This window comes from Phoca vitulina, unplaced genomic scaffold (assembly GCF_004348235.1).
Source record: "Phoca vitulina isolate PV1807 unplaced genomic scaffold, GSC_HSeal_1.0 scaffold67, whole genome shotgun sequence".
Taxonomy (NCBI): Eukaryota; Metazoa; Chordata; class Mammalia; order Carnivora; family Phocidae; genus Phoca; species Phoca vitulina.
This window is the reverse complement of record NW_022589770.1, coordinates 14,126,095-14,153,112: the sequence shown is the minus strand read 5'-3', so window position 1 is coordinate 14,153,112 and position 27,018 is coordinate 14,126,095. Positions and strand designations below refer to the sequence as shown.

The 27,018-nt window shown below is 36.2% G+C and overlaps 1 protein-coding gene across 2 annotated transcripts in view; it reads left to right on the top strand.

Moving 5' to 3' along the window:
• Positions 1-27,018, top strand: part of UHRF2 (ubiquitin like with PHD and ring finger domains 2) — a 91,639-nt gene that overhangs the window by 54,718 nt on the left and 9,903 nt on the right. Inside the window, exons 6-14 of one of the 2 annotated variants that reach the window (XM_032392290.1) lie at positions 1,168-1,354; positions 9,345-9,468; positions 9,774-9,881; positions 12,218-12,322; positions 17,505-17,611; positions 20,897-21,059; positions 21,732-21,872; positions 23,582-23,678; positions 23,993-24,150. In XM_032392290.1, coding sequence (XP_032248181.1) covers positions 1,168-1,354; positions 9,345-9,468; positions 9,774-9,881; positions 12,218-12,322; positions 17,505-17,611; positions 20,897-21,059; positions 21,732-21,872; positions 23,582-23,678; positions 23,993-24,150 — 1,190 coding nt within the window. Of the gene's footprint in view, positions 1-1,167; positions 1,355-9,344; positions 9,469-9,773; positions 9,882-12,217; positions 12,323-17,504; positions 17,612-20,896; positions 21,060-21,731; positions 22,641-23,581; positions 23,679-23,992; positions 24,151-27,018 lie in introns of those variants that run through there. The other variant, XR_004297892.1, reaches the window with a different exon arrangement.

Genomic DNA, 27,018 nt, shown 5'->3' with positions numbered 1-27,018 from the left:
GTCAGAAATTCAAAATCTAGAACAATATTAATTTAAATATGGGGGCACCTAGGTGGCTCAGTTGGTTGGGCAACTGCCTTCGGCTCAGGTCATGATCCTGGAGTCCCAGGATCGAGTCCCGCATTGGGCTCCCTGCTCAGCAGGGAGTCTGCTTCTCCCTCTGACTCTCCCCGATCTTGTGCTCTCTCTCTCTCTCATTCTCTCTCCCTCAAAAAAAATAAATAAATATAGGACTCCCAGGAAGTAATCACTCTAACAATGTATATTATTGTAGACATCTTCCACTATTTACATAATTCATCTTTGTGTATTAAAGATAAAATTCTGCAGTTTTCTTTTGAATTTCATATACCTCATTACCTCTGTATTATGGTTCTTATAAACTTACCTTATTTTTAATAAAATCTTTCCAACCATTTCTCTTTTGACATTTTAAATTAAATTTTGTATTATGAACATTAAGATTTTTTTGTGTACATGTGTATATCTTAAAATTTCAATGCTTTGGCAAAAGCTGTTTGGATTTAGATAGGTTGGGGGGCAGTAAATGCTACACCTCTTACTTGCCACAGTTCTGAACCAATTGACAAATAAGATAAAAATCAACTGAGTTAAAAATACTATTTCTATTACTGATAAAAAGTATGTTGGGGGCATAGCTTGAATGGGAACCAAAATGGGCTTGCTAACTCTTAACAAAATCAGCCCTCCCCGTCTTAGTTTAGCCCACTCAAGGAAAGGTTTAGGTCTGCAGGTACATGGTATTTAATTGTTCCATTTATTAAGTAGTTAGATCCAAAGAACTTTGTGCAAGAGAATGTTGTATACCCTTGAATTCTGAAGACACGTGTCCTTTTGGTGCCCTGGTGAGTTCACTGCATTGGCCCTGGAACTTTCAGTCTGGTCAATGCAAATTTTAAAGGCAAGAGTATACATTATCCTCTTGCAAGTAGTGATGCCTGCTACACCTGGGCTTCATCCCTGTTATTTTGATAAGTATAGAATGACGCTCAGGTGTTTATTATTAAAGTCCCACACTTGATTATTCTTTGTGGTTTTTTCCTATTAAAAAAAGCTGTATGCTACTTTCATGTGTTTTCCTTTGTAAGATTCATAGATGTAAAAATGATCCTAACACTGGGCTTGTTATAATTTTATTCTTAATAGGGAAAAACGATCCTGAGTGTGACATTTGTGGTGGAGATCCAAATAAGAAATGTCGTTCTTGCTCCTGTCATATATGTGGTGGAAAACAAGAACCCAACATGCAGCTTCTATGTGATGAATGTAACATGGCCTATCATATTTACTGCCTGAATCCACCTTTGGATAAGGTCCCTGAAGAGGAGTACTGGTATGATTATCAGGGTTTTTTGTTGTTGTTACTGTGTTAAGAATTGAATGTGAAATATGTATTTGAGCCACCAAAAGAAGATTTCTGAAGATATATAATGTGTATTAAAGTGCTTAAAATTTTTGCAGCCAATGGTTACTTGGCATCGATAACCTTATTTGGTTATTATAATGGCTTGGGAACCGGTCTCTAGCTCTATTTTTTAATCCTTGCAGTCCTTCCTCTAAAAGGAGTCTGTGTTCTTTCAAAAATGCAAATCTGATTGTGTTAACTCCTTTAAATGTCACCCTATAGGGCCTTGCACAATACTTTTTTAGTTGATTTCTCCAGGTGTATTTCTTATTTTTCCCTTTCATTTTCCCAAATATTCTATACTCTAGCCAGATTAAATATCTTTCAGCTCCTTAAGTAAGTCATGTTCTTTCTCTCCTCTGGGTTTTACACTTGACACATTTTCTCTTAGAAGCATTTTCGTCTTTGCTTAACCTTCAGGATGATATTTATCCTTCAGGTTTTCACTTAACTGTGACTTTATCTGGGAAAGTGGGTGGTCCCCTCTACCCCCCAGTAATTGTTATTTTTTAAATTTTTTTGTGCTCATTTAAAAAAATTTTTTTAATTTAAATTCAATTAATTAACATGTGTATTAGTTTCAGAGGTAGAATTCAGTGATTCATCAGTCTTACATAATACCGAGTGCTCCTTACATCATGTGAGCTCCTTAATGTCCATCACCTAGTTACCCCATACCCCCACCCCCTCCCCTCCAGCAGCCCTCAGTTTGTTTCCCATGATTAAGAATCTCTTACGGGTTGTCTCCCTCTCTGATTTTGTCTTGTTTTATTTTTTCCCCTCTTCCCCTATATGATCTTTTGTTTGTTTGTTTTTTTAAAGATTTTATTTATTTATTCATAAGAGACAGAGAGAGAGAGGCAGAGGGAGAAGCAGGCTCCCCGCTGAGCAGGGAGCCCGATGCGGGACTCAATCCCAGGACCCTGGGATTATGACTTGAGCCGAAGGCAGACGCTTAACCATCTGAGCCACCCAGGCTCCCTTGTTTTGTTTCTTAAATTCCACATATGAGTGAAATCGTCTGATAATTGTCTTTCTCTGTTTGACTTATTTTGCTTAGCATAATATCCTCCAGTTACCTACATGTCAATGCAAATGGCAAGATTTCTTCTTTTTGATTGCTGAGTAGGAATCCATTGTGTGTGTGTGTGTGTGTGTATATATATATATATATATATATATATATATATATATACATCACATCTTTATCCACTTATCTGTCGATGGACATCTGGCTCTTTTCTAGTTTGGCTGTTGCGGACATTGCTACTATAAACATCGGGGTGCAAGTGCCTCTTGAGATCACTACTTTGTATCTTTGGGGTAAATACCCAGTAGTGCAATTGCTGGATCATAGGGTAGTTCTATTTTTAACTTTGAGGAACCTCCATACTATTTTCCAAAGTGGCTGCACCAGCTTGCATTCCCACCAACAGTATATGGGGGTTCCCCTTTCTCTGCATCCTTGCCAACATCTGTCGTTTTCTACTTGTTAATTTTAGCCATTCTGACTGGTGTGAGGTGGTATCTCATTGAGGTTTTGATTTGGATTTCCCTGATGCCAAGTGATGTGGAGCACTTTTTCATGTGTCTGTTGGCCATTTGGATGTCTTTCTTTGGAGATGTGTCTGTTCATGTCTTCTGCCCATTTCTTGATTGGATTATTTGTTCTTTGGGTATTGAGTGTGATAAGTTCTTTACAGATTTTGGATACTAGCCTTTTATCTGATAAGACATTTGCAAATATCTTCTCCCATTCTGTCGGTTGTCTTTTGGTTTTGTCGACTGTTGCTGTGCAGAAGCCTTTTATCTTGATGAAGTCCCAATAGTTCATTTTTGCTTTGTTACCCTTGCCTTTGGAGACATGTCTAGCAAGAAGTTGCTACAGCCAAGGTCATAGAGGTTGCTGCCTGTATTCTCCTCTAGGATGTTTTTTATTTTTATTTTTTCAAGATTTTTATTTACTTGCCAGAGAGAGAGAGTGCAAGCACGCACAAGCAGGGGAGCAGCAGGCAGAGGGAGAAGCAGCCTCCCTGCTGAGCAGGGAGCCCGATGTGGGACTCAATCCCAGGACTCCAGGATCGTGACCTGAGTCAAAGGTAGATGCTTAACCAACTGAGCCACCCAGGTATCCCTCACCTCTAGGGTGTTGATGGATTCCTGTCTCACATTTAGGTCTTTCATCCATTTTGAGTCTGTTTTTGTGTGTGGTGTAAGAAAATGGTCCAGTTTCATTCTTCTGCATGTGGCTGTCCAGTTTTCCCAGCACCATTTGTTGAAGAGACTGTCTTTTTTCCATTGGACATTCTTTCCTGCTTTGTCGAAGATTAGTTGACCATAGAGTTGAGGATCCATTTCTGGGTTCTCTGTTCTGTTCCGTTAATCTATGTGTCTGTGTCTGTGTATGTGTCTGTTTTTGTGTCTGTGTTTTGTAATAGAGCTTGAAGTCCGGAATGTGATGTCTCCAGCTTTGGTTTTCTTTTTCAACATTCATTTGGCTATTTGGGGTCTTTTCTGCTTCAGTACAAATTTTAGGATTATTTGTTCCAGCTCTGTGAAAAATGTTGATGGTATTTTGATAGGGATTGCACTCAGTGTATAGATTGCTCTAGGTAGCGTAGACATTTTAACAATATTTATTCTTCCAATCCATGAGCATGGAACATTTTTTCCATTTCTTTGTCTTCCTCAATTTCTTTCATGAGTATTCTGTAGTTCTCTGAGTACAGATCCTTTGCCTCTTTGGTTGGGTTTATTCCTAGGTATCTTACAGGTTTTGGTGCAATTGTAAATGGGATCAACTCCTCAATTTCTCTTTCTTCTGTTTCATTGTTAGTGTACAGAAATACAGCTGGTTTCTGTGCATTGATTTTATATCCTGCCAGTGAATTCCTCTATCAGTTCTAGCAATCTGAGGGTCGAGTCTTTTGGGTTTTCCCCAGAGTATCATGTCATCTGTGAAGAGTGGGAGTTTGACTTCTTTGCCGATTTGGATGCCTTTTATTTCTTTTTGTTGTCTGATTGCTGAGGCTAGGACTTATAGTACTGTGTTGAACAGCAGTGGTGATAGTGGACATCCCTGTCGTGTTCCTGACCTTAGAGGAAAAGCTCTCGGTTTTTCCCCATTGAGAATGATATTTGCTGTGGGCTTTTCTTATATGGCTTTTATGATACTGAGGTACATACCCTCTATCCCTACACTATGGAGAGTTTTAATGAAGAAAGGGTGCTGTACTTTGTCAAATGCTTTTTCTGCATCTGTTGAGAGGATCATGTGGTTCTTGTCCTTTCTTTTATTAATGTGATGTGTCACATTGATTGATTTGCAGATGTTGAACCATCCTTGCAGCCCCAGAATAAATCCACCTTGGTTGTGGTGAATAATCCTTTTAATGTACTGTTGGATCCTATTGGCTAATACCTTGTTGAGACTTTTTGCATCCATGTTCATCAGGGATATATTGGTCTGTAATTTTCCTTTTTGGTGGGATCTTTGGTTTTGGGATCAAGGTAATGCTAGCCTCATAGAAAGAGTTCGGATGTTTTCCTTCCGTTTCTATTTTTTGGAACAGTTTCAGAAGAATAGGTATTAATTCTTCTTTAAATGTTTGATAGAATTCCCCTGGGAAGCCATTCAGCCCTGGACTCCTGTTGGGAGATTTTTGATTACTACTTCAATTTTCTTGCTGGTTATGGGTCTGTTCAGGTTTTCTATTCTTCCTGTTTCAGTTTTGGTATTTTATATGTTTCTAGAAGTGCTTCCATGTCATCGAGATTGCTTAATTTGTTGGCATTATAGTTGCTTATAATATGTTCTTATAATTGTTTGTATTTCTTCGTTGTTACTTGTGATCTCTCCTCTTTTATTTATGATTTTACTTATTTCAGTCCTTTCTCTTTTCCTTTTGATAACCCTGGCCAGGGGCTTCTCACTTATTTTAGATGTGCCTATAATAGTACTTAATGATTATTAAGTGCTTAATATATGCTGGACACTAACAAAGTGCTTTATATGGATTATTGTACTTAATCCTATGAGGTTAATACGTAGAACCAGGCACTAGGGTTAAATACACTGTCCGAAACCTATACTTCTTTTAAGTAGTCTTAGCTACAAAATGAAATCATTAGAAAAAAGACTGGGAAGAACATACCCAAAGTAATAATAAATTTTTTCATGTCATACTAAGTTTTTTCTTCTTAAGCTATGGAGTGTTGCTGGCGTGGAGGCTCAAGTTAAGGAATGTCACACTCAGAAATACAGGCATACTTCAGAGATAGTACAGGTTCCAGACCATTGCATTAAGTAAATACTGCAGTAAGGCAAGTCAGATGAATTTTTTTGCTTCCCAGTGCATGTAAAAGTTATGTTTACACACTATGTTGTAGTCTATTAAGTGTGCAATAACATTGTTTCTAAAAAAAATACATACCATAATTTTAAAATACTTAATTGCCAAAAATGCTAGCCATCATCTGAGCTTTCAGCAAATCTTAATCACTGATCACAGATCACCCTAACAATATATAATAATGAAAAAGTTTGAAATACTGCAAGAAATACCAAAATGTGACACAGTGACAGAAAGTAAGCAAATGTTGGAAAAATCACACCAATGGACTTGCTCAGCACTGGGTTGCCACAGATCTTCAATCTGTAAAAGAACACAGTATCTGTGAAGTGCCATAAAATGAGATGTGCCTGTAATCACATCACAGTTGGGTAGCTGGTATTATTGTGAAGAATAGATTATTTTCCATTCCTTTGGCCTCTCCCCACCTATTAAGAAGGTTGTTATTGTATTACCACAGAGGCTGTAAGGGTGGGAGAAGCGAAGGGATCCTACTTCTTCCTTTTACCCCCTCCTTCTCCCTTGCATGGTTACAAACTGTATTTTACCATCTATAAACAGTAATTATATTTCCTCTAAAGTCTCTTATATTTTTCTTCCCTTTTGTTTCTGTGGAGGATAGTTCCTGCTTCTCTAAAATGCAAACCCTTCTACCTGCCCTCACAGTTTCATAACCCTTTGCCTTTTCAGGAACTTCACTCCTGTAGTTAATTCTCAAATTGCCATTACTGGGTCATTCTCATTAGTATCCTGGAATCTATTCAGTCTTCCAAACACACACACCCCCTTCCCTTGATCCCATTTCTTTGCTTCCTTTATGGCAAAGCTTCTGAAGAGCTATCTTCATTGATGATTTCCATTTCCTCTTGTCCTGTTCATACTTCAGCTCTCCACTTGGACTTTCCTTCCCACAACTCCACTATACTTATGTTAAGCTCAAAGACACGTTTTGTGTTGCGAAATCTAATGGTCACTTCTAAGTCCTCTCCTTACTTGTACTTCTCGGCTCTTTGTCTTTATAGATTGTATGATACCGTATGACCTAATTTTTATTGTATCTCACTTGGCCTTTCCTTCATCTCTGTTTGTTTTCTCATATCTATCAGATTTACGAGTTTTCCAGAGCACTACTCACTTGCTTTTTGTCTTCATGCTTGCTTCCTAGATGACCTCATCTGATCATGAGACTTTAAATACCAAGCTAATGATTCTATATTTTCAATATCTTTGTATCTAATCTTCCGTGGGTTCTGTATTCCTGTATTCATTCAACTGTTTACTTGATGGACAGCACAAAATTAGTCCAAATGGAGATCTTGATTTCCATAAACACACCCCCTAAAATCCTGCTCCTCTCCCAAAAATGCTATACTCATCTAGTTGTTCAGGCTGAAAAGCTATACTTCCTCTTTGATTTCCTCTTCACCCTCCTCACATATTCTACATCCTACATGAGCAGGTCTTATCAGTCCTCCATAATCTTTCTCTGCTCTCATCCTTCAGTCCAAACTAATGTCGCTTCCCTGAACTGTATAATAAATGCCTAACTAGTCTCCTTGCTTTCACATTGCTTGCCAGCTATCCTTTCTACCATAGTAGCAGAATGATCTTACTAAGTCCTGAACTGAGTAACAGGGTTACTCATCTGTTTAAAATCCCCTAGTGTTATCCTGTTGCACTTAGATGGCATGTGCTTAGGTTTTATTCTGACCTGGCCCTGCCTGCTCTATAACCTCATTGCTTATCTCTGTGCAGTTTATTTTGCTAAACTTCAGATCTACCCACCTAATGTTTTTCAAGGCATACCACTCCTTCTTAGGCCTCAGGACTTGTATACTTAATGTCTTTTTGCCCAGAATGCATTCCCTGGCTTCTTCATAGGACTGACTCCTTTGGTCGTAGCTGGAATATCACCTCAGAAAACTACTCTATCTAAAGACACATACCATTTCTAATCACTCTTAACACCCACATAACCCTGATGTATTTCCTTTATAGAACTTGCCGACTTCCTGAAATTGTTTCATTGTATGTACTAGTTTTCTTTACTCTGTACAAACATTTTGATCATATTTATCCCCAGCACCAAAATAGTGCCTGATCTATCTTTTCTATTTCTCCAAATCATGTTGTTTGCATATTTAACCTCTGAGCTCATTTTCTCACCAGAAATAGTACCTGTTTTGCCCCTAAGATCTCTGAAAAATTATAGTTTTAAAGGTTAGCACATTGGGTAAAATCCAGTCTTAGAACAAATTAATTTTTGGAAGCCTCCTGATTTCCCAATTAGAAGGGATTTTACTTGATAATATTTATTACTTTCTCCTACATTTTAATTTTTGCCTTCGTTTTGTATGTGTATATCACAGCCTAACTAATTTTCTCAGAATCAGGGGACTGAATTACATTTTTCTTTCCTCTAGTACTAAACAAAGTATCTCATAAGCAGTCAGAATTAGCTGGTGGGCATGGATGGTTTTTTTGCTCTAAACACTATATGGAGTAATTATGAAATGGAAAGTATAGGCACATTTAATATTAATGGTGAGAGGGGCCAGTTGATCTTTATCAGGATATCCCTTGGTGATATAGGAACACCAATCTATATCTGAATGTCCAATTCAGAATATGAATAAAGATATAGAATCTGATTCTATAGACATATTTATACTTTGCTTTTTAGGAATGATTTAAGGTAGCTCATAATGATATGCAAGTTATAGTAGGTTGACCAACTGCAATATATAGTAGATTGACCAACTGCAATAGGCCAAAGGACAAAAAGTATAGAGAATTAAAACAGAACCTACGGATAAGGCTAATATAAACAAGCATCCTTGGATCCTGTATATTAGTTGTGATAGAGTATACAGTTTTGACTTTGAGAGTTTTAATAATCAGTTTAGGTGCGGATGTAACCTGAATTCAGTTGCATAGTTGAACATTCAGTCTAAGATCATCTATTCTTGCTACCTCTGTTTTAATAATAGGAACTTCAAATGAATAAATTCCATTCTCCAGGTTAGTGATAAGATCAGAGTTAATGGGCGCCTGGGTGGCTCAGTTGGTTAAGCGTCTGCCTTCGCTCAGGTCATGATCCCAGGGTCCTGGGATCGAGTCCTGCATTGGGCTCCCTGCTCAGTGGAGAGTCTGCTGCTCCCTCTGCTCCTCCCTCCCCAACCCCCACTCGTGCTCACTCTCTCCCTTTTTGTCTCTCTCTCTCTCTCTCTCTCGCAAAAATAAATAAAATCTTTAAAAAAAAAAAGGATAGGAGTGCATGATGCCATTTGAATTGGACAGCTGTCTGGCTTTTGAACTGAATTTGAGATTTTATGATATTATAATCCTTTACATTCTTTAAAGGAGTGATAAGGTTTTGGTTTTGGTTTTTTCTTTTTCCTGCTAGCTTAATCATGTAAATATTTTCAAAAGTTTAATATTTAAATGCCAGCTGAAGATCTATAATATACACCAAGTATTACATCTTAAAACTTGTTCTGACCTGGAAAGACCATTCTGTTATTGGCTTTAATATGGTATTATCAGAATTCCTTTTTCTTTTAAAGGTATTGTCCTTCCTGTAAAACTGATTCCAGTGAAGTTGTAAAGGCTGGTGAAAGACTCAAGATGAGTAAAAAGAAAGCAAAGATGCCATCAGCTAGTACTGAAAGCCGGAGAGACTGGGGCAGGGTAAAGAAGAAGTCTCCTTTTCTTCCTAGCTATAACATTTATGACTGTAATGCAGGTTATAACATTTCAATACCAACAGTAGTGGTGATATAAATTATGCTTTCCATATCAGAAATATTAACAAATAACTATAATTATATAATTGTTAATTTACTATAACTGTTAGCTGTATGTTAATGAAATCATAAATTATGTATTGTTAATCATATAGTTAGGTTTCTATTTTATTCTCATTTTTATGGGAATTAAGGGCTTTAAGATTTGACATAACCAGTTTCTCAAATAGCTTGTTTGTTTACTTATAGGGAATGGCCTGTGTTGGTCGCACTAGAGAATGTACTATTGTTCCTTCTAATCATTATGGACCTATTCCTGGGATTCCTGTTGGATCAACATGGAGATTTAGAGTTCAGGTATGTTTTAAATTGGTTTTGTTGAAAGGGTAAAGTTGGGTATAGTTAAAATTGTAGCAATGTCAGTTTCTGTTGATTGTAAGTGGACTAACCTAGGTTTTGTCACATGGCATTCAGTTGTTAGAATAAAAGATTCTCTATAGGATGGGTAGACTCTTCCCCATAGCTTAAGACAGAGGACCATACATCATGGAATTAGGCATCAGCTATGCCTTTTCATCACTTTGTTTTACTGTTCTGATAGTTAACATTATTGTTAAGCTTTCTAGAGAATTTTCCTTGCTGAGAATTTAATATTTGAAATATTAAATTTTTTTTCTTTAAAATATTTGGTAAGTTCTCACTTAATATCATTGAAGTCCAAGAAAGCTCACTTAGGTGTCTTGTTTGCAGCTTATCCTCCTGAATGAATGTTAAGGTGTTGGTCAGAGGAAGTGCCCAGATAACCCAAGGATAAAATTACTTCTCTTTTCCTCTTGAAGGCTCTACTGTATTCATTTCTAACTTCTTTTTTAGAATGGTAATTTTATCATTATAGAGAGCTTAAGTTATCTTCATTTTCTGTTTCTCAGACACAACCACTTTAAAGTTTTAATTGTTTCTTCTGGATTTACCTTATTTCTAAATAGCATGTTTCTACTGCTTTTGTCTTCATATTTTAGTTTAACTTCTTTCTATGGAAGATGGCATTTAGTTTAACCCACTCTGTGTCTTCCCATCCTTGCAATGGTTATAATTTTGGCTAAATCCATATGCATGTTTTATGACTTTAGATCTTTAAATACAGTAAAAAAAAAAAATACTACAAGTAAATACAATAGAATGTTATAAATACAATAAAAAGTACACTTAGTATATTTTTAATTGCCTTGGGTTTTTTTGTGTTTGCTTCATTTTTTTTTTTTTTTTTTTGTATACCTGTCACTAATTTATTCCCAAATTCTAAAAGCCCTATTAATACAGTCTCAGATGAGTTTGAGGTTGTTGGCCTGAGCAACTACAAGGGTGGATTTGCCATTTAGGAAGTGGGGAAGAGTAAGATTTATTTTTATCAGGATTGGTGAGGTTGGGAACAGGTGGTCCTGTCTTCTGGAGTACCTGGTGTTTTCAAGACCTAAACTCAGGCTCTGATGCTTTCATTAGCTTCTCATTGGCTTCTAATGTGTGTCTTTCCCTACCCCGCTATGCAGGCTTGGATTTCAGCTTCTTTTTCTCTAAGAATAATTATATGATAAACAAATGAGTTCTGATACTTCTCTCAGGGAGTTTGAAGTACACAAAGTGACACTGTTCAGTGAGCCAAAATTGAAGATAGATGGGAAGAAGCAGTAGGCCATTGAAGTAGTAGAATACATGAGTAAATTTAACAAATTGGGAAGCATGTTTGGGTAACATTGAGTAGTTTTGGCTCAAACATATATGCTCTCTGAAGGAGAAGCTGGAGATAAGAGTTAAGGTGGGGAAAGTAGATAGGAGCCAGATTGAGAGAGGGTAATATGTAATATTTGGGGCTTGATATACAATATGACCATTTGATGTTGAATATTAAAAGCAGATTTATTCTTAACAGTATTGTTCTGTTTGTGATGGGTAGAATGGGATTTGAAGAGAAAAACTGGAGGCAGTGAAAAAGGATGTTTATAGTATTCATGACTCAAACTAAGATTATAGCAGTTGAAGTAGAAAAAGATGTATTTGAGAGATTTAGGAGATTGATCAGCAGTATTTATGACCAAAATGGGTTTGAAAAATAGAGGAGAAGAATGAGGCTAAAATGTCTCTTGCCTGGGGTGCCTGGGCTCCTCATTCGGTTAAGCATCCTACTCCTGATTTTGGCTCAGGTCATGATCTCAGGGTCATGAGATTGAGCCCCTGCTTAAGATTCTCTCTCCCCCTACTCCCCACCCCCACCCCCACCCACCTGTACACACCCTCTCTCAAAAAAAAAAAAAGAATAAAATGACTCTTGCCTTTCTGATGTGACTAGGGAGCATGCAGTAATTGAAGAGAAGAAATAGGATAGGAAGGGATCTGGACCACTGATAAACAAATTCTGTTTTACCCAAGTTGAGCTGTAATGACCAGTAGACATAAAATGGTATTTAATAATTATTTTGAAACTCCGAATTCTAGGTCTGAGCAGTTTTAAGGTCACCAGCTTAGTATCTAAGGGATATATAGTTGGAAAGAAATAAAGTTGGTGAGCAAAAGGTAGAACTCTGAGCAACATTCAGTTCTTAGTTGGAGGCTTTTAGGATACAATAATATATGTGAAAGCATTTTATAAATATAATTTGACTATTCAAAGGTATTTTGAGACTCTCTTTATTTCATAGGTGAGCGAAGCAGGTGTCCATAGGCCCCATGTTGGTGGAATTCATGGTCGAAGTAATGATGGGGCTTATTCTCTTGTCCTTGCTGGTGGATTTGCGGATGAAGTAGTAAGTCATGATACAACCTTGTTCTTTAGAACCCATCAGTAAAATACAGAAGCTTTTTCTAGCATATATCAAATCCCTTTTTTTTTTTTTTTTTTAGCATAGTCTGTATGTTGAAGTGGTCACTTCTGTACAAATTACAAGATAAATCAATTGGCGGTCTTTAGTCTTTACATGTACTGATTTATGTATATATGTGGTAACTGATTATTGCAATGAAAATACATTCTCTATAGAGCTCATTTTTTTAAATTAAACTTATTATTTTGGGATGTTGTAGACTGATATGTAGCCTTAGAAATACTGTAGATATCTCTGTGCCCTTTACCCATCCCCTCCCAGTGGTAACATCTTACAAAACTGTAGTACAGTATCACAACCAGGATATTGACATTAATACATCCAGGTCACTGAACATTTCCCTACCGCAAGTATCCCTCATGTTGCCCTTTGATAGCCACACCTACTATACCTGCCCTCCCTAACCCCTGACAACCACTAATCTATTCTCCATTTCTATAATTTTGTTGTTTCAAAAATTTTTAGAAGTGGAGGGGCGCCTAGGTGGTTCAGTCAGTTAAGCGTCGGCTTCTTGATTTCCACGTGGGTCATGATCTCAGAGTCATAGGATAGAGCCCTAAGTGGGGCTCCGCATTCAACGGGGAGTCTACTTGAGATTCTCAGTCTCTGTCTCCCCCTGCCCCTCCCCTCCCATGCTCACGCTCCCTCTCTCCCTCTCTAAAATTCTTTTAAAAAATTTTTGTAAGTGGAATCATATAGTATGTGACCTTTGGGAATGGCACTTTTCACTCAGCATAATTCTCAAATTGTGGCATGTATTAATAATTTATTCCTTTTTATTGCTGAGTAGTATTCCATGTTATAGGTATGCCACAGTTTGTTTAACCATTCACTCATTGAAGAATATTCAGATTGTTCCAATTTCTGACTTTTACAAATAACTGCAATAAACATTTGGGTACAGGTTTTTTTTTTATAAATATAAGTCTTCATTTTTCTGTGATAAATGCCCAGAAGTGCATTGTTGGGTTATATGGTAGTTGCATGTTTAGTTTTTTAAAAAACTGCCAAATTGTTTTCCAGAGTGACTATACCACTTTACATTCCTATTAGCAGTGTGTAAGTAAGTGATCCAGTTTCTCTGCATTCTTGCCAGCATGCAGTGTTGTTGCTTTGTTTTACTTTAGCCATTCTGATAGGTATGCAGTAAGATCTCATTGTGGTTTTAGTTGACATTTCCCTAATGGCTGATGGTGATATATCTTCAGGTCATTTGCCCATCTTCTAATTGAGTCCTATTTGGGGTTTTTTGCTGTTCATTGAATATGTAGTTTGCAGGTATTTTCTCCCAGTCTGTTTCGTTGGGTTTTTTCATGATATGTTATAGCTATGTAGAGGCCAAGATACAGTATGTTTTCAGACAAAGGTAGAAGAGCTTGCCATTTTTCTAACAGGCCAGTTTGTCAATACATTTACACTAACATGGCAAAGGAAACTGAAGATGGAAATATGCAGGGTAATTATTTGAGTACTCGTATAACATGCATATTTTTAAGCTGTATTTTTTAGAAATACAAAGGATGTTGTATAGTTTACTACAGTTGGCACTTAATTTTTTTTTAGGGCTCTGTAAGAAAACAAGCCAGCTAAAAGTAGAATCTTTTTAACATGTTTTTAGCATCTAGCCAGTTGTGTTTGATCTGGACTCTGACATTTGTGTGTGAGACTTTGGCCTAATTGTTTTACTCCAGTAAACCTCAGTTTCCCCATGTGTAAAATAGAAAAAAATAGTACCACCATTTTATATCAAAATTATTGATATTAAATGAGGTAATTTATGTAGTCTTAGCATATAACAAGGATTCAAACAGTTGTATTGTCTATAGCAGAGCTTATCTTAAATACACAAAACATAAACATGTAGAGGTGAAAACAAGTACCAAGTTGAATTGGGATGGTTATTACTACTTCCCTTTTTCCTCATCTTTTGAATACAGTTACTAGTCAAACATTAAACATTTGTAGAGAAAAGTACTGATGAGCTGTTAATTATGTGTCTTAAGCAATTCTCAGTCTGTTAAATAATATAAAGAATCATTCATTTTGGAGCTAAAACAAATAGGCTTAGATCACCAGCTAAGATATTTGGAGATGTTAATATATTTTATAAGCATTTTTAATCTTTTGATCGCTTATTGCAAGCAGGTCATATCTATAGAAATAGGTGGAGGAAACCTGAATAAACTTTTCTCATTTGAGAAAAAAATTTGTTTTGAAACCTTTAAGTATAACATTCATGGAGCCCATAATCTTTGTTTTGTCCAGATGAATGGACATGAAACTACTGAATACCTCAACAGGTGAGGTAACCATTCAGTGAATGGTTAAACAAACTTGAGAATCAAATGCTAGTTTTAGTGCCCTGTGTTAGGGTAACCTCACTTGAGGAGTGAGAACCCACAAAGATGATCTGCCTTTTATATGTCCTGAGAAATAGTTTGCTCAGTGATCAGGAACAGATTCTGGAACCAAACTGGATTTGTATCCTGGTGCCATCTCTTACTAGCTAAGTGACCTTAGTCAAGTTAATGAACCTCTGCCTCATCTATAAAATAAGGCTTTAAAAAAATACTTCATAGGGTTGATGTGAGTGTTAAAAGAATAATACATAAAATGCTTAGCCTAACTTCACACACACACACACACACACACACACACACACACACACACACACACACACACAGAGTAAATGCTAGGTAGGTGTTATCAGGAGTAAAGTGGTAGTACCCAGCTTTGCAAACATGAAAGGGGTATTTTGAGAGAAACTGGCAGAGATTGAAGCTGTATAATAGATAGCTTTGAATTAAGGAATCATTAAATGTGTCTGGGAAAAGTTTAATGATCTTAACTATGCTTTCGGATATTTATCTGATAGTCTTTGTGGGGGCAGGGAGAAGATTGAGATGAAGGTCTTTTGCTTGATAACGGTGATGGCGGGAATAGGAGCATCCAGCTTATTGTGTTAGGCAGCTACTTTACAACTTGAGAGGAGTTGAGATTGGGAAATTGAGTCACTCTGGGGCAGTAGTATGTCCCCTGTACAGATGATGGCTTCTTACATGAGGTGTTCCCAGACAGCAGGCTTCTTTAGGCTGCTGACCCACAGGGATACAACTTTGTGGAGCATGGACTAGAATATGTAACAAATTTGGGCTGATCATTTTTCCTTAGGAAAATTAGTCTGAACTATATATTGGCTGAGTTCTGACAGTCCAACATTCCTTTTTCCCCTAATAATAATTAAAAGTTTCTGTTGGTGTGATGATTAAAGTATAGATGAGCTAATGGCATAGAATTTTAATTATTCTTACTTGATTATTTGCTGTTTGAAGAATAATCAGAAATGTTTTTGTTCTTTCATTTTAAACACTATTGAGCTTAGGTTGCCCCTATTATGCTCTCCTAGTCACCACTACTTTTTCCTTTATAGCACTACCACAATTATAACTTTAAAAGTTGACAGGGGTGCTGGGGGGCTGGAGGCCTCAGTTGGTTAGACATCTGCCTTTGGCTCAGGTCATGATCCCAGGACCCTGGGATCAAGCCCCACGTCGGGCTCCCCGCTCAGTGGGAAGCTTGCTTCTCCCTCTGCCCTGCTGCTCCCCTTGCTTGTGTGCGATCATGCACTCCCTCGCTCTCTCTCTCTCTCTCTGACAAATAAATAAATAAATAAATAAAATCTTTAAAAAAAAAAAGTTGAGAGGGTTATGAATATGAGCATTGTGAAGTCAATCCAGGTACCATTTGGAAGACTGTTTCTGATTAAGAAGTGTTCTAGGCTGCTATAGATGTAGTTATTTATTAGATTTCCTTCAAATGGAATACACACTAAAGATGAAATTCCTTAATGCCTTAGTCTTTATAGACTTCAATATTAGATCAACAAAAAGTGAAGTCATGGTTTTTGGACAGAGAAAAGTACTTCTAAAACCATGAGATTTTAGTTAGGACTTAATCCAAAAACAAGATGCAAAATAATTGACTTTTATTACAGACAAGGATTTAGTAGAGAAGACTTCATTATCTTTAGTCTAAACTAATTAAAATCTTCCAATAAAGAAGAAACACTATTGGATGGGGGAATGAGCAAAATGGGTGAAGAGGAGTAGGAGATACAGTCTTCCAGTTATAGAATGAGTAAGTCAGGGGAATAAAAGGCGCAGCATAAGAAATACAGTCAGTGGTAACATTGTATGGTGACAGATGGTAGCTACACTTTTGGTGAGCACAGCAGAATGTATAAACTTGTATCACTGTGTTATATACCTGAGACTAACATAATTGTGTGTCAACTAACCAAAAAAAAAAAAGAGTTAGAAACCACCACTATTTTGATAATGTTAGTAGAGTTAATTGTATACTGATACTCTTCTCAACTGATTTTGAGTACTGAATCAGAGACTTAGTAATATCAATATAAATTTGTGGCTGTTACAGAGATATTTTTGGTCCTAGTTTATGTAACATCTACTTCCTCTGGCATTTTTTTTTCACATTTAGTAGACACTTTATACAAATTTTAGTTTTCAAATTCTTTTCCAATGTTCTTTTTAATGATAGGCAATTATTTCACCTGAATGTAATTTAAGTGAGCTATACAGTGTGAAATGTGAGGAACTTAATATGCTGTTAGGATTTTAATTTTGAAATTGAACAGCAAACTTAGGTATAGTGTAGATTGCTGATGGGAAATCAGATATGAAGTATGTACTGATAAAATGGTATTCTATAAAAACCTACAAGATAATATTGATGTTTATTTTAATACCATTGAATTAAATGAAACAATATTCCCAGTCCATCAGGTCTTATTTTGTAACATTCTAGAGATTATTAAGTTGTATATATAGCATGAGACTAGCCACATTTGGAGGTATTGAAAGCTCTAACTTTAAAATGATCAAGTGATGTAACTTGATATAACTTGAAGATGTACTACATACACAACTGCATTTGAGATATTTTGGCAAATCTCTCTCAAGATGTCTTGAGAGAGAACATGTAAATTCATAACATCCTAACCAAATGTTCTGACTGTAAAATAAGAATTGGCGAGATTATACTTGGGTTTAGGTATCTTAATGCTGAAAATCTTTTCCTGTAGGACCGAGGTGATGAATTCACATACACAGGGAGTGGTGGTAAAAATCTTGCTGGTAATAAAAGAATTGGTGCACCATCGGCTGATCAAACATTAACAAACATGAACAGGTACTCTTTATTGTTAGAGTTTGTAAAGACTATCTATTTGGGCTTTGTATAAAAGTTTGATTATAGTAATATAATTTGTAAGTTAGACTGTAGGGGGGAATCTTAAATTGAGAGTTAAAGATCTAAATTTAAAATCCCATTACCTGATTATATAATTGTAAGCATTCTAATTTATTTCTTCATACTGTTTTTTAAATGACATAATTCCCAGTCTTAATACATGTGTTTTGCATTTGAAAACATGTTGAAACATTTGAAGGAAGGGAACCAATTTAAGTGAAATTGAGGACAAGGTGGCTATCTACTATCCCAGAGGTCAAAGCTATGTTTTACTCAACACAGATTTATCTTTTAAAGTAACAAACTTCTTAAGAGACTCACCAGTGTGAGATAGGTTTAAGTTTGGGAGCCACATTTGTGGGCATAAGTGAAACATCAGATAAACTTAATCAGAACTACACTCAAGGTGCTTTTAGAATTTATAATAACGTCTCTTAAGTGTTATAAAAGAATGTTTAGTTACAAAAGTGACCTTTTCTAAGTAAATACTTATAAAGCATTACAAAAGAGCCACCTTGTGCTGACCTTTGTTCTATAGAAGTATTAATGATATTCCAGCTTCCATGGGAACAAAAAAATGACTTCAAAATGTTTTATTTCATATATGCATGCTATAGCAATAATAAAAAAGTGACCCACACCATCAGATAGCAATGACCACATTATAACTTGTCGTATTGATAATTTTTTGACCAATTTCATAAAGTTGAAATTTTTATATCCTATTGTTAAGGGTGTTTTATGGATTGAGTAAAAATGAGTATTTTTCTTTCTTGAGTCTAAATCACTCGGTTTTAAGTAGTGTGCCCTTAATTTCTGATTACCGTGTGAAGTAAAGAATACACCAGTATGATTTCAAGAATTTGTTGCATACCAAATTACATACAGTCTGTTTTTATGTCTTCCTTCTATATTATTTCTGACAGTAGGATTATTTAACTGAACCAGCAGAGGAGACAGGTCAGATTTGCTGGTGAAAACATTCCTGAGGCAGGAGTCCAGTCCCTAGCTAGTATTTTTCTAGCAAAATAGCAGGTCTTCAGGAGGAATGATCTTAAAAGGATTTAGAAATATTTTGATGTGTTTTTGTCAGTGAAAGTGTATCTTGAATTTGTAAAAGGGCTTTTTTACATTGTCAAATTTGAAAATAATATTTACCTTTTAATAACAATAGATTATTTTGCTTGAATGAAGTTTGTTTCCTAACTTCCTGCATTTGTAATATACATGGTAAATATTTTCCAAGCTTTTAAAGAATCTAATAAGTATAACCCTGTTTGCCATATGTTATAATCTTATTAGAAAATAATTGACAAGTAGTAAAAATGTTTGTATTGAAAGGAAGGTAGTGAATATAAAATATTAACTCAGAACCATTTAGGATTGACTTATCATAGGGACTCTGACATCCATTCTGTTAGTTTATACATTAAGCTTTGAGTACGCATTGTGATTGTAAAGACCTCTGGGCAAAAGATACCTATATGTTTTATAAGCATGAAAACCGAGGTTGAAAGACCCTTAGCTCTGCATCATATTATACTCTTTCCTAACTAGCATATGGTCCAGTTCATTTTTGCTTCTCCACTAAGAGGTAGTTTGGTGCCTGCTTCTTGCTTTGAAAAGTTTGTTCCTATTTCCTCTCAGCTCTTTTGCTTTATGAAACTGAAGAGGGCAGCAAGGTAACCTGGCCTTCCTTTATCAGGGCAGTTAGAAGCAATCGATTAAGCTGCAGAGTAATGGAAAAGCCTTGTTTCACCTAGTTTGACCTTAGATTCTTTTCACATACTTGAACAACCTACATACTTCTGTGAAGCTAGAAGTGAGTTAATAATGCCAGTTAGGGGTGGCAATCATTCTGAATGAAGGTGCCTATAAGCACCAAGGCATTCCACTCATTAATGTGAAAATAGCATTTGTCCTTTTCCTAGCTCTTTAAGAAGATGAAGTATGTATATCTCAATAGGTATTACATAAATAAGATGGAATACTAGCCCTAGAAGTTTGGCTACATTTTCTTCTACCTCCCAGAGATTTAATGCATCTACCTTTGAGATAAAAAAGATAACTTGGTAAACTTTGACTATTTGACCACATTTATAAAAGTTTTTTTTTTTTTTTAAACGAAACACTTTGAGTTTATTTACTTTAACAGTATAACTGATCAAGAGATCTGAATAGATTAGACGTTTAGTCATAAGGTCAATTTTTTTTTATTTGAGCCTACGTAAAATTATACCCTGAAAAAGTATTTTGTATCATACCTGAATTTACCAAATTGGGTGTGTATGTGTTTTAACCTTACATGTTCTCAGTGGTTTCTTTTCACTTAAGTTAGGAAGTAGGTATCTGAGAAGAAGAATACTAATTTTAAATAGATTCTAGTTTGGTGGGGTCTTTTGGGGGGGGGGTTGTTTTTGTTTTTTGTTTTTGTTTTTTGACAGGACTAAGTTCTCCCAAGAAAGGTCTTCTTACATAACCTTACTGATTAATTACTACTAAGTGAGTACACATACTAAGGAAGCTTCAACTAAATCAGGTGCTGCTTCTCACTCAGTGTTCCTCCTTGTTCACATGTCATAGTAAAAATAGTGATCTGGAGGAGCCAAAAATCTTTATTGTCATGATTTAACACAGACATTTGAATGCTTCAGTTTTACTTAAATTTTTTACTCAAAGTCTTTAAACGATATTCTCATATTAAACTTGTTCTTTAATAGCTTCTAAACATTAAGGATTCTCTATCGTCTGGAATGTGGAAAGTAGACCTAGAAAGGTCATTTGTACCTTGCTGACAAATTTATTTTCCTGGATTTCTTTCTACATTATTCCAGCAATTTACCTCACTCCCTTATCAAAAATAAATACTACAACAATCACTTGCTTTAGTTTTCCAACTTTCTCCCTTCCCTCAACAAACGTTATTTTAAAAAAATTCCATGTATTTCTAGTTGTTTTCTATTATACGTGGCACAGATGTTATTACTTTCAGAAGAACCCTACAGGCTATCTGAGAACCAATCCCCTGGCTTGGGGGTGACATCAGAAAACTGATTTGTCTTCTCTGCTGGTGGGGGAAAGCATAATCCTATTATCTGGAATAATATGGAAAGAATCATAGAATCTTAACCATCAGGTAAGGCATAATTCACCTTTTAATTGAGCTAATAATGCGATTATATACTTAAAGATTACTTGGTATAAAGAATTTGTTTTATTTTTTAGGGCATTGGCCCTAAACTGTGATGCTCCATTGGATGATAAAATTGGAGCAGAGTCTCGGAATTGGAGAGCTGGTAAGCCAGTCAGAGTGATACGCAGTTTTAAAGGGAGGAAGATCAGCAAATATGCTCCTGAAGAAGGCAACAGATATGATGGCATTTATAAGGTGCTCTATCTGGCATGACATCTTGTTAGTCATTCTTCCTGGGCTTTCAAGACAGGGTTGCCAAAGGGAACTACTCTACTGGGGTGGGCTAGAGGAAAGAGTAGATCACCTTAGTTGGTACTCTGCTTTTTCTGGAAATGTAACAGATATACAAAGTGAGCTTCTAACTTTGATACTTTTCTCTTAACACTTATTTGAAGTCTGTAAGGGCAGAGTTACATTTTGAGTTAAGCTTTTTGTGAGTATATATTCTCTATGATAAAACTAAATAATGTGGCCATTGTAGATACTGATTCTTATATCTTTATAATTATTTTAATTGTAATAGATTTTCAAAGCCAAGCACGTTATAATTTGTAAAATAGGTTGTTTGTTTAAAAAACGGAGGCATTTACTGCCACCATTTTTATCTATTATGCAGGAATCTATTCATGAGCATAATCTTGTTAATATTTCAAGTTTATAGCAATGTGTACTTATATGGGAGCTATCTTAATTAGTAAATAAGGTCAAAACAATATCTTAGTGAATATTTTTTATTTACTGTTCCTACAACAAAGCAAGCATCTTTTGAAGTTGCATTTAGTTCAGTCAAGTATACTTAAACTAATAATATATTATGAATAAGTCTAAATATTAAATCTCAAACTACTACAAAATACTGTGATTTAGGTGGTGAAATACTGGCCAGAAATTTCATCAAGCCATGGATTCTTGGTTTGGCGCTACCTTTTAAGAAGAGATGATGTTGAACCTGCTCCTTGGACCTCAGAAGGAATAGAACGGTCAAGAAGACTATGTCTACGTTTACAGGTTAGATTACATTTGTCTAGGCTACTTGTATGTTCATAAAAATGTGCACCTCTGTAGTATCTTTGTGCCTTAACACTGGATACAACTCATGGCAATTGATCAGTGGACTTTAAGGGGTGAGGAATGAAATCATGCAAGTATACAGAAGGAAAACAAGTAAAAAGGTGGCATTCTAGGTGTCACACTGCCCTAAGACCAAGAATTGTGCTTGGGAAAAGCCAGGCCTTCAATGAAAAGTAAGATATTTCAATTCAATTTGGAAATGACTTGAAGAATGAGGGAGAGGGATACATAAAATTTACATAAAGGAGGCCTTAAGAAGGGAAGTTTATCCTAGAGGGCACAGGGGGTGTGTCTCTGGTAGGGGAAGGGGGAGGTGGCTTGTAAGAGTGGTCTGCTTCCTACCCTTCTCACTTTTCCTCACCCCTTTTTTCTCTTCCCCCTCAAAGCTGCTTCCCTGTCCTGTCACCACCTTTAGTGCTTTGCCTTTTTTTTTTCCCCTTTGCCCATGTTCAGCTGTTAACCCATTTAAGACTTTGTTGGTTTTGTGTGCATAATGGATGGTATGGCTACATTCCCCGTCCACTGCCTATGCACCCTAGACTTTGTCCCTGACACTGACTTCAGAGCATGGTTTGAGTTCATCCTCCCATCATTCCCCATTGTTGTGCTTCCTGTAAAGACTACCAGCTTTTCATTTCCCCTGGCTCTGCCCACACTGCATGTGTAGGGGCTGAACTATGGGCAAGTGTCTGACCACCCAGGCAGGTGAGTGTGTGTTTTCTAGTGCAAGTCTGTGTCTGTTTTTGTTTTCTTTTTAAACTCGTAGAATTAATTGTTTCATTAATTAAATGAGACCCATCGGCTGCTAAAATAACTGCCAAAATAATTCTTTTTATAACAATATAAAAAAATAACTTGTTAAATCCATTTTTAAAAGATTTTTTCAGATTCATTGTTCAGCAGAGCAGTGTTCTAGATAGGTTAGATTTGAAACTGTAAGCAGAAGCATGTAAGCCCATCTACTATGATAAGTTAATAATATCATTGATGGGGCCTAAACATGTTGAGTTTTAAATATCAGTGTTAATCAATAAAGCATGTCCCCCAGAAAAGGGTAGCCAGTAAAACACAAATAGGTAGACTCTATTCCTTAAACTCGAACCTTTAGCTGATAAAGAATTCAGTAATTTAGTGGCTTTAGGTCTTCTAAAAGCCCCATCCCCCCTATTTTGGTAGATAAGAAATTTAGCCCTTAATGTTGGGGGGGTGGGAGTTGTTTTGTTTTGTTTTTTAAAGATTGGCTCCACAATTGAGTGTAATACCATCTATATGAGTACTGTACTGTACTCTGTGGTTGATCTTCACTTACTTCATATCTAGATTCTTCTCTTCCTTAAACTTCTTAAGCCACCTAGTCAAATCTCCTGAAAACTTGTCTTTCCTCTTTTAGATCTGAAACTAAGATCATTATTTTATAAAATGAAATATCTTAACAGTCATAACTACATGGTTTTACACTGAATTGGGGATTTTAATAGTCTTCTGTCCTTTAAATGTCTGTTTCCTTTATATAAAGTCTCTCAGTTTAGGAAAAATATACTCTTCACCCCTCCCCTTTTTAAATTTCTCAGCAGCATCTAGAACAACCCTCCCCCCCCCACTTCTTTGCGAAGCTTAAATCTATATTGTACTTTTTCCCCTATCAGTATCCAGTAGGTTACCCTTCAGATAAGGAAGGGAAGAAGACTAAAGGACAGTCAAAGAAGCAGGCCAGCGGAGCCTCAAAAAGGCCGACTACAGATGGTAGGTAATGATTACAGACATAAGTCCTAAAAATGTAGTTACTCAAAGAAAAATATTAAGAGAATAAATTGAGAAACTCATAAGAAAAGCAATATTTGGGAGTGGTGGAAAAGCGCGGGACTTTTTGTGTATTTTAGTAGTGTTGGAGCCAAAACAACAGCAAATGTAGTATTCTAAACTCCAAGGGAAGTCAGGTGCTGCTTTATGCAGGTTATCTTCGTGCTAAACATTACTGGTGCCAGTTAACTCTTTGATCTCATAGTTCTGCTTGGAATCACTCAGAAGTCTGCTTATGTATTTTTAAATAAATCTAGATGGTTGTCCAAGTGCCTCCAAAGTGTTAAAAACACCAGATTCAGCAGAAGCAGTTGAGGCTTTCCAACTAACCCCTCAACAACAACATCTAATTAGAGAAGATCACCAAAACCAGAAGCTATGGGATGAAGTGCTTGCATCTCTTGTGGAAGGTCCAGTATGTAAAGGTTTTTTTAATAATAATGTTCTAATATTAACAAATAGTGAAAAATAATACTCTTTGCAAGTCAGTCAAAACTTGATGTTTTTATGTAATCCTCTCATCCAGTAGCCACTACCTTTCAAAAATAATCTGAAGTAATACTTAAATGCTTTTAAATTGATTTTAGGCCTCTTAGTTGTTGGTTTTGACCTCTCTGTGCCTGAACTTACTCATTTATGTTGAAGGCACTGTTCATGGGAAGAATTTTTGGTTTGTATAACACAATTTAAAACTCATCGGGAAATTTTTTGCTGTAGTTCAAAGTTATTCTCATGGTGTAAATCTTAAGCAATTCAGCACATGTTTAACCTAGTGGTTAAAAAAAAAAAACTTAATTTATTTGAATACTTTATATGTTTTAGATTTTTTTCCCCATTTTTTGGTAATCATGACATTTTAAAATGAAAAGAAATTACAACTGATGTCTTGATTTTGTGTTACACTGTATTTTGCAAATGAAGCTTTCTTATCAAATTCCAGAAGCTGGAATTTTCAAATATGAATTGTCTATTCCTTCTTTGTTCACTTTTATTTCTTTAATTTTGCTTAAAATTAGAATATTCCATTTTATTAGATAGTAACCCCTTATTAGGTGTGATATAGTTACTTTTCTGGGTTTTTTCCTCTGTGCAACTGTTGTGGGTGAGCTTCAATTTTTATCCTGTCATCGTCTAATAATTTCTTCTTTCCAATGTTCCCTTTATTTCTGTACATTCAGTAGCCAGAACTTCTCATGTGTCTGAAATGGGGTTAGTTACCTTTCTATCTAAATTTAGAGAGAACTCTCAGTTTTTGTGTTGCTTTTTATTGAGAAATAGTCATCATATTAAGGAAGAATGTTCCCTGGTACAATTTTTAACATCCATTTATCTATTTATAGTCATTTATGTATATGTATTTATATATATAACATTTTATTTTTGAGTAATCTCTACTCCCAATATGGGACTCAAACTCAGAACCCCCAGGTCAAGAGTCACATGCTCTACCGACTGAGCCAGAGGCACCCAGGCTTCCCTATTTATTCATTTTATTTTATTTATTTATTTTTTATTTTATTTATTTATTTTTGAGTAATCTCGACCCCCAACGTAGGGCTCAAACTCACACCACCAGGATCAAGAGGCTCGTGCTCTACAGACTGAGGCAGCCAGGTGCCCCTAATTTTTTTTTTTCCATTTTGTTTTTAAGTTAATCACCATACATTACATCATTAGTTTTTGATGTAGTGTTCCATGATTCATTGTTTGCATATAACACCCAGTGCTCCATGCAGAATGTGCCCTCTTTAATACCCATTACCAGGCTAACCCCTCCTCCCCCCCCTCCCCTCTAGAACCTTCAGTTTCTTTTTCAGAGTCCATAGTCTCTCATGGTTCATCTCCCCCTCCGATTTAGGAAGAAGTTGCTGCGGCTGAGGTCGAAGAGGTTGCTCCCTGTGTTCTCCTTTAGGATTTTGATGGACTCCTGTCTCACATTTAAGTCTTTCAACCATTTGGAGTCTATTTTTGTGTGTGGTGTAAGGAAATGGTCCAGTTTCATTCTTCTGCATGTGGCTATCCAGTTTTCCCAACACCATTTGTTGAAGAGACTGTCTTCTTTCCATTGGACATTCTTTCCTGCTTTGTCAAAGATTAGTTGACTATAGAGTTGAGGGTCCATTTCTGGGCTCTCTATTCTGTTCCATTGATCTATGTGTCTGTTTTTGTGCCAGTACCATACTGTCTTGATGATGACAGCTTTGTAATAGAGCTGGAAGTCCGGAATTGTGATGCCGCCAGCTTTGCTTTTCTTTTTCAACACTCCTCTGGCTCTTCGGGGTCTTTTCTGGTTCCATACAAATTTTAGGATTATTTGTTCCATTTCTTTGAAAAGAGTGGATGGTATTTTGATGGGGATTGCATTGAATGTGTAGATTGCTCTGGGTAGCATTGACATCTTCACAATATTTGTTCTTCCAATCCATGAGCATGGAACGTTTTTCCATTTCTTTGTGTCTTCCTCACTTTCTTTCATGAGTATTTTATAGTTTTCTGAGTACAGATCCTTTGCCTCTTTGGTTTGATTTATTCCTAAGTACCTTATGGTTTTGGATGCAATTGTAAATGGGATCGACTCCTTAATTTCTCTTTCTTCTGTCTTGTTGTTGGTGTATAGGAATGCCACTGACTTCTGTGCATTGATTTTATATCCTGCCACTTGACTGAATTCCTCTATGAGTTCTAGCAGTTTTGGGGTGGAGTCTTTGGGGTTTTCCACATAAAGTATCATATCATCTGCAAAGAGTGAGAGTTTGACGACTTCTTTGCCGGTTTGGATGCCTTTGATTTCTTTTTGTTGTCTGATTGCTGTGGCTAGGACTTCTAATACTATGTTGAATAGCAGTGGTGATAGTGGACATCCCTGCCGCGTTCCTGACCTGAGGGGGAAAGCTCTCAGTTTTTCCCCATTGAGAATGATATTCGCTGTAGGTTTTTCATAGATGGCTTTTATGATATTGAGGTATGTACCCTCTATCCCTATACTCTAAAGAGTTTTGAACAAGAAAGGATGCTGTACTTTGTCAGATGCTTTTCTGCATCCATTGAGAGGATCATATGATTCTTGTTCTTTCTTTTGTTAATGTATTGTATCACGTTGATTGATTTGCGGATGTTGAACCAACCTTGCAGCCCAGGCATAAATCCCACTTGGTCGTGTGAATAATCCTTTTAATGTACTGTTGGATCCTATTGGCTAGTATTTTGGTGAGAATTTTTGCATCCATGTTCATCAGGGATATTGGTCTATAATTCTCCTTTTTTTTTTTTTTTTTTTTTTTTT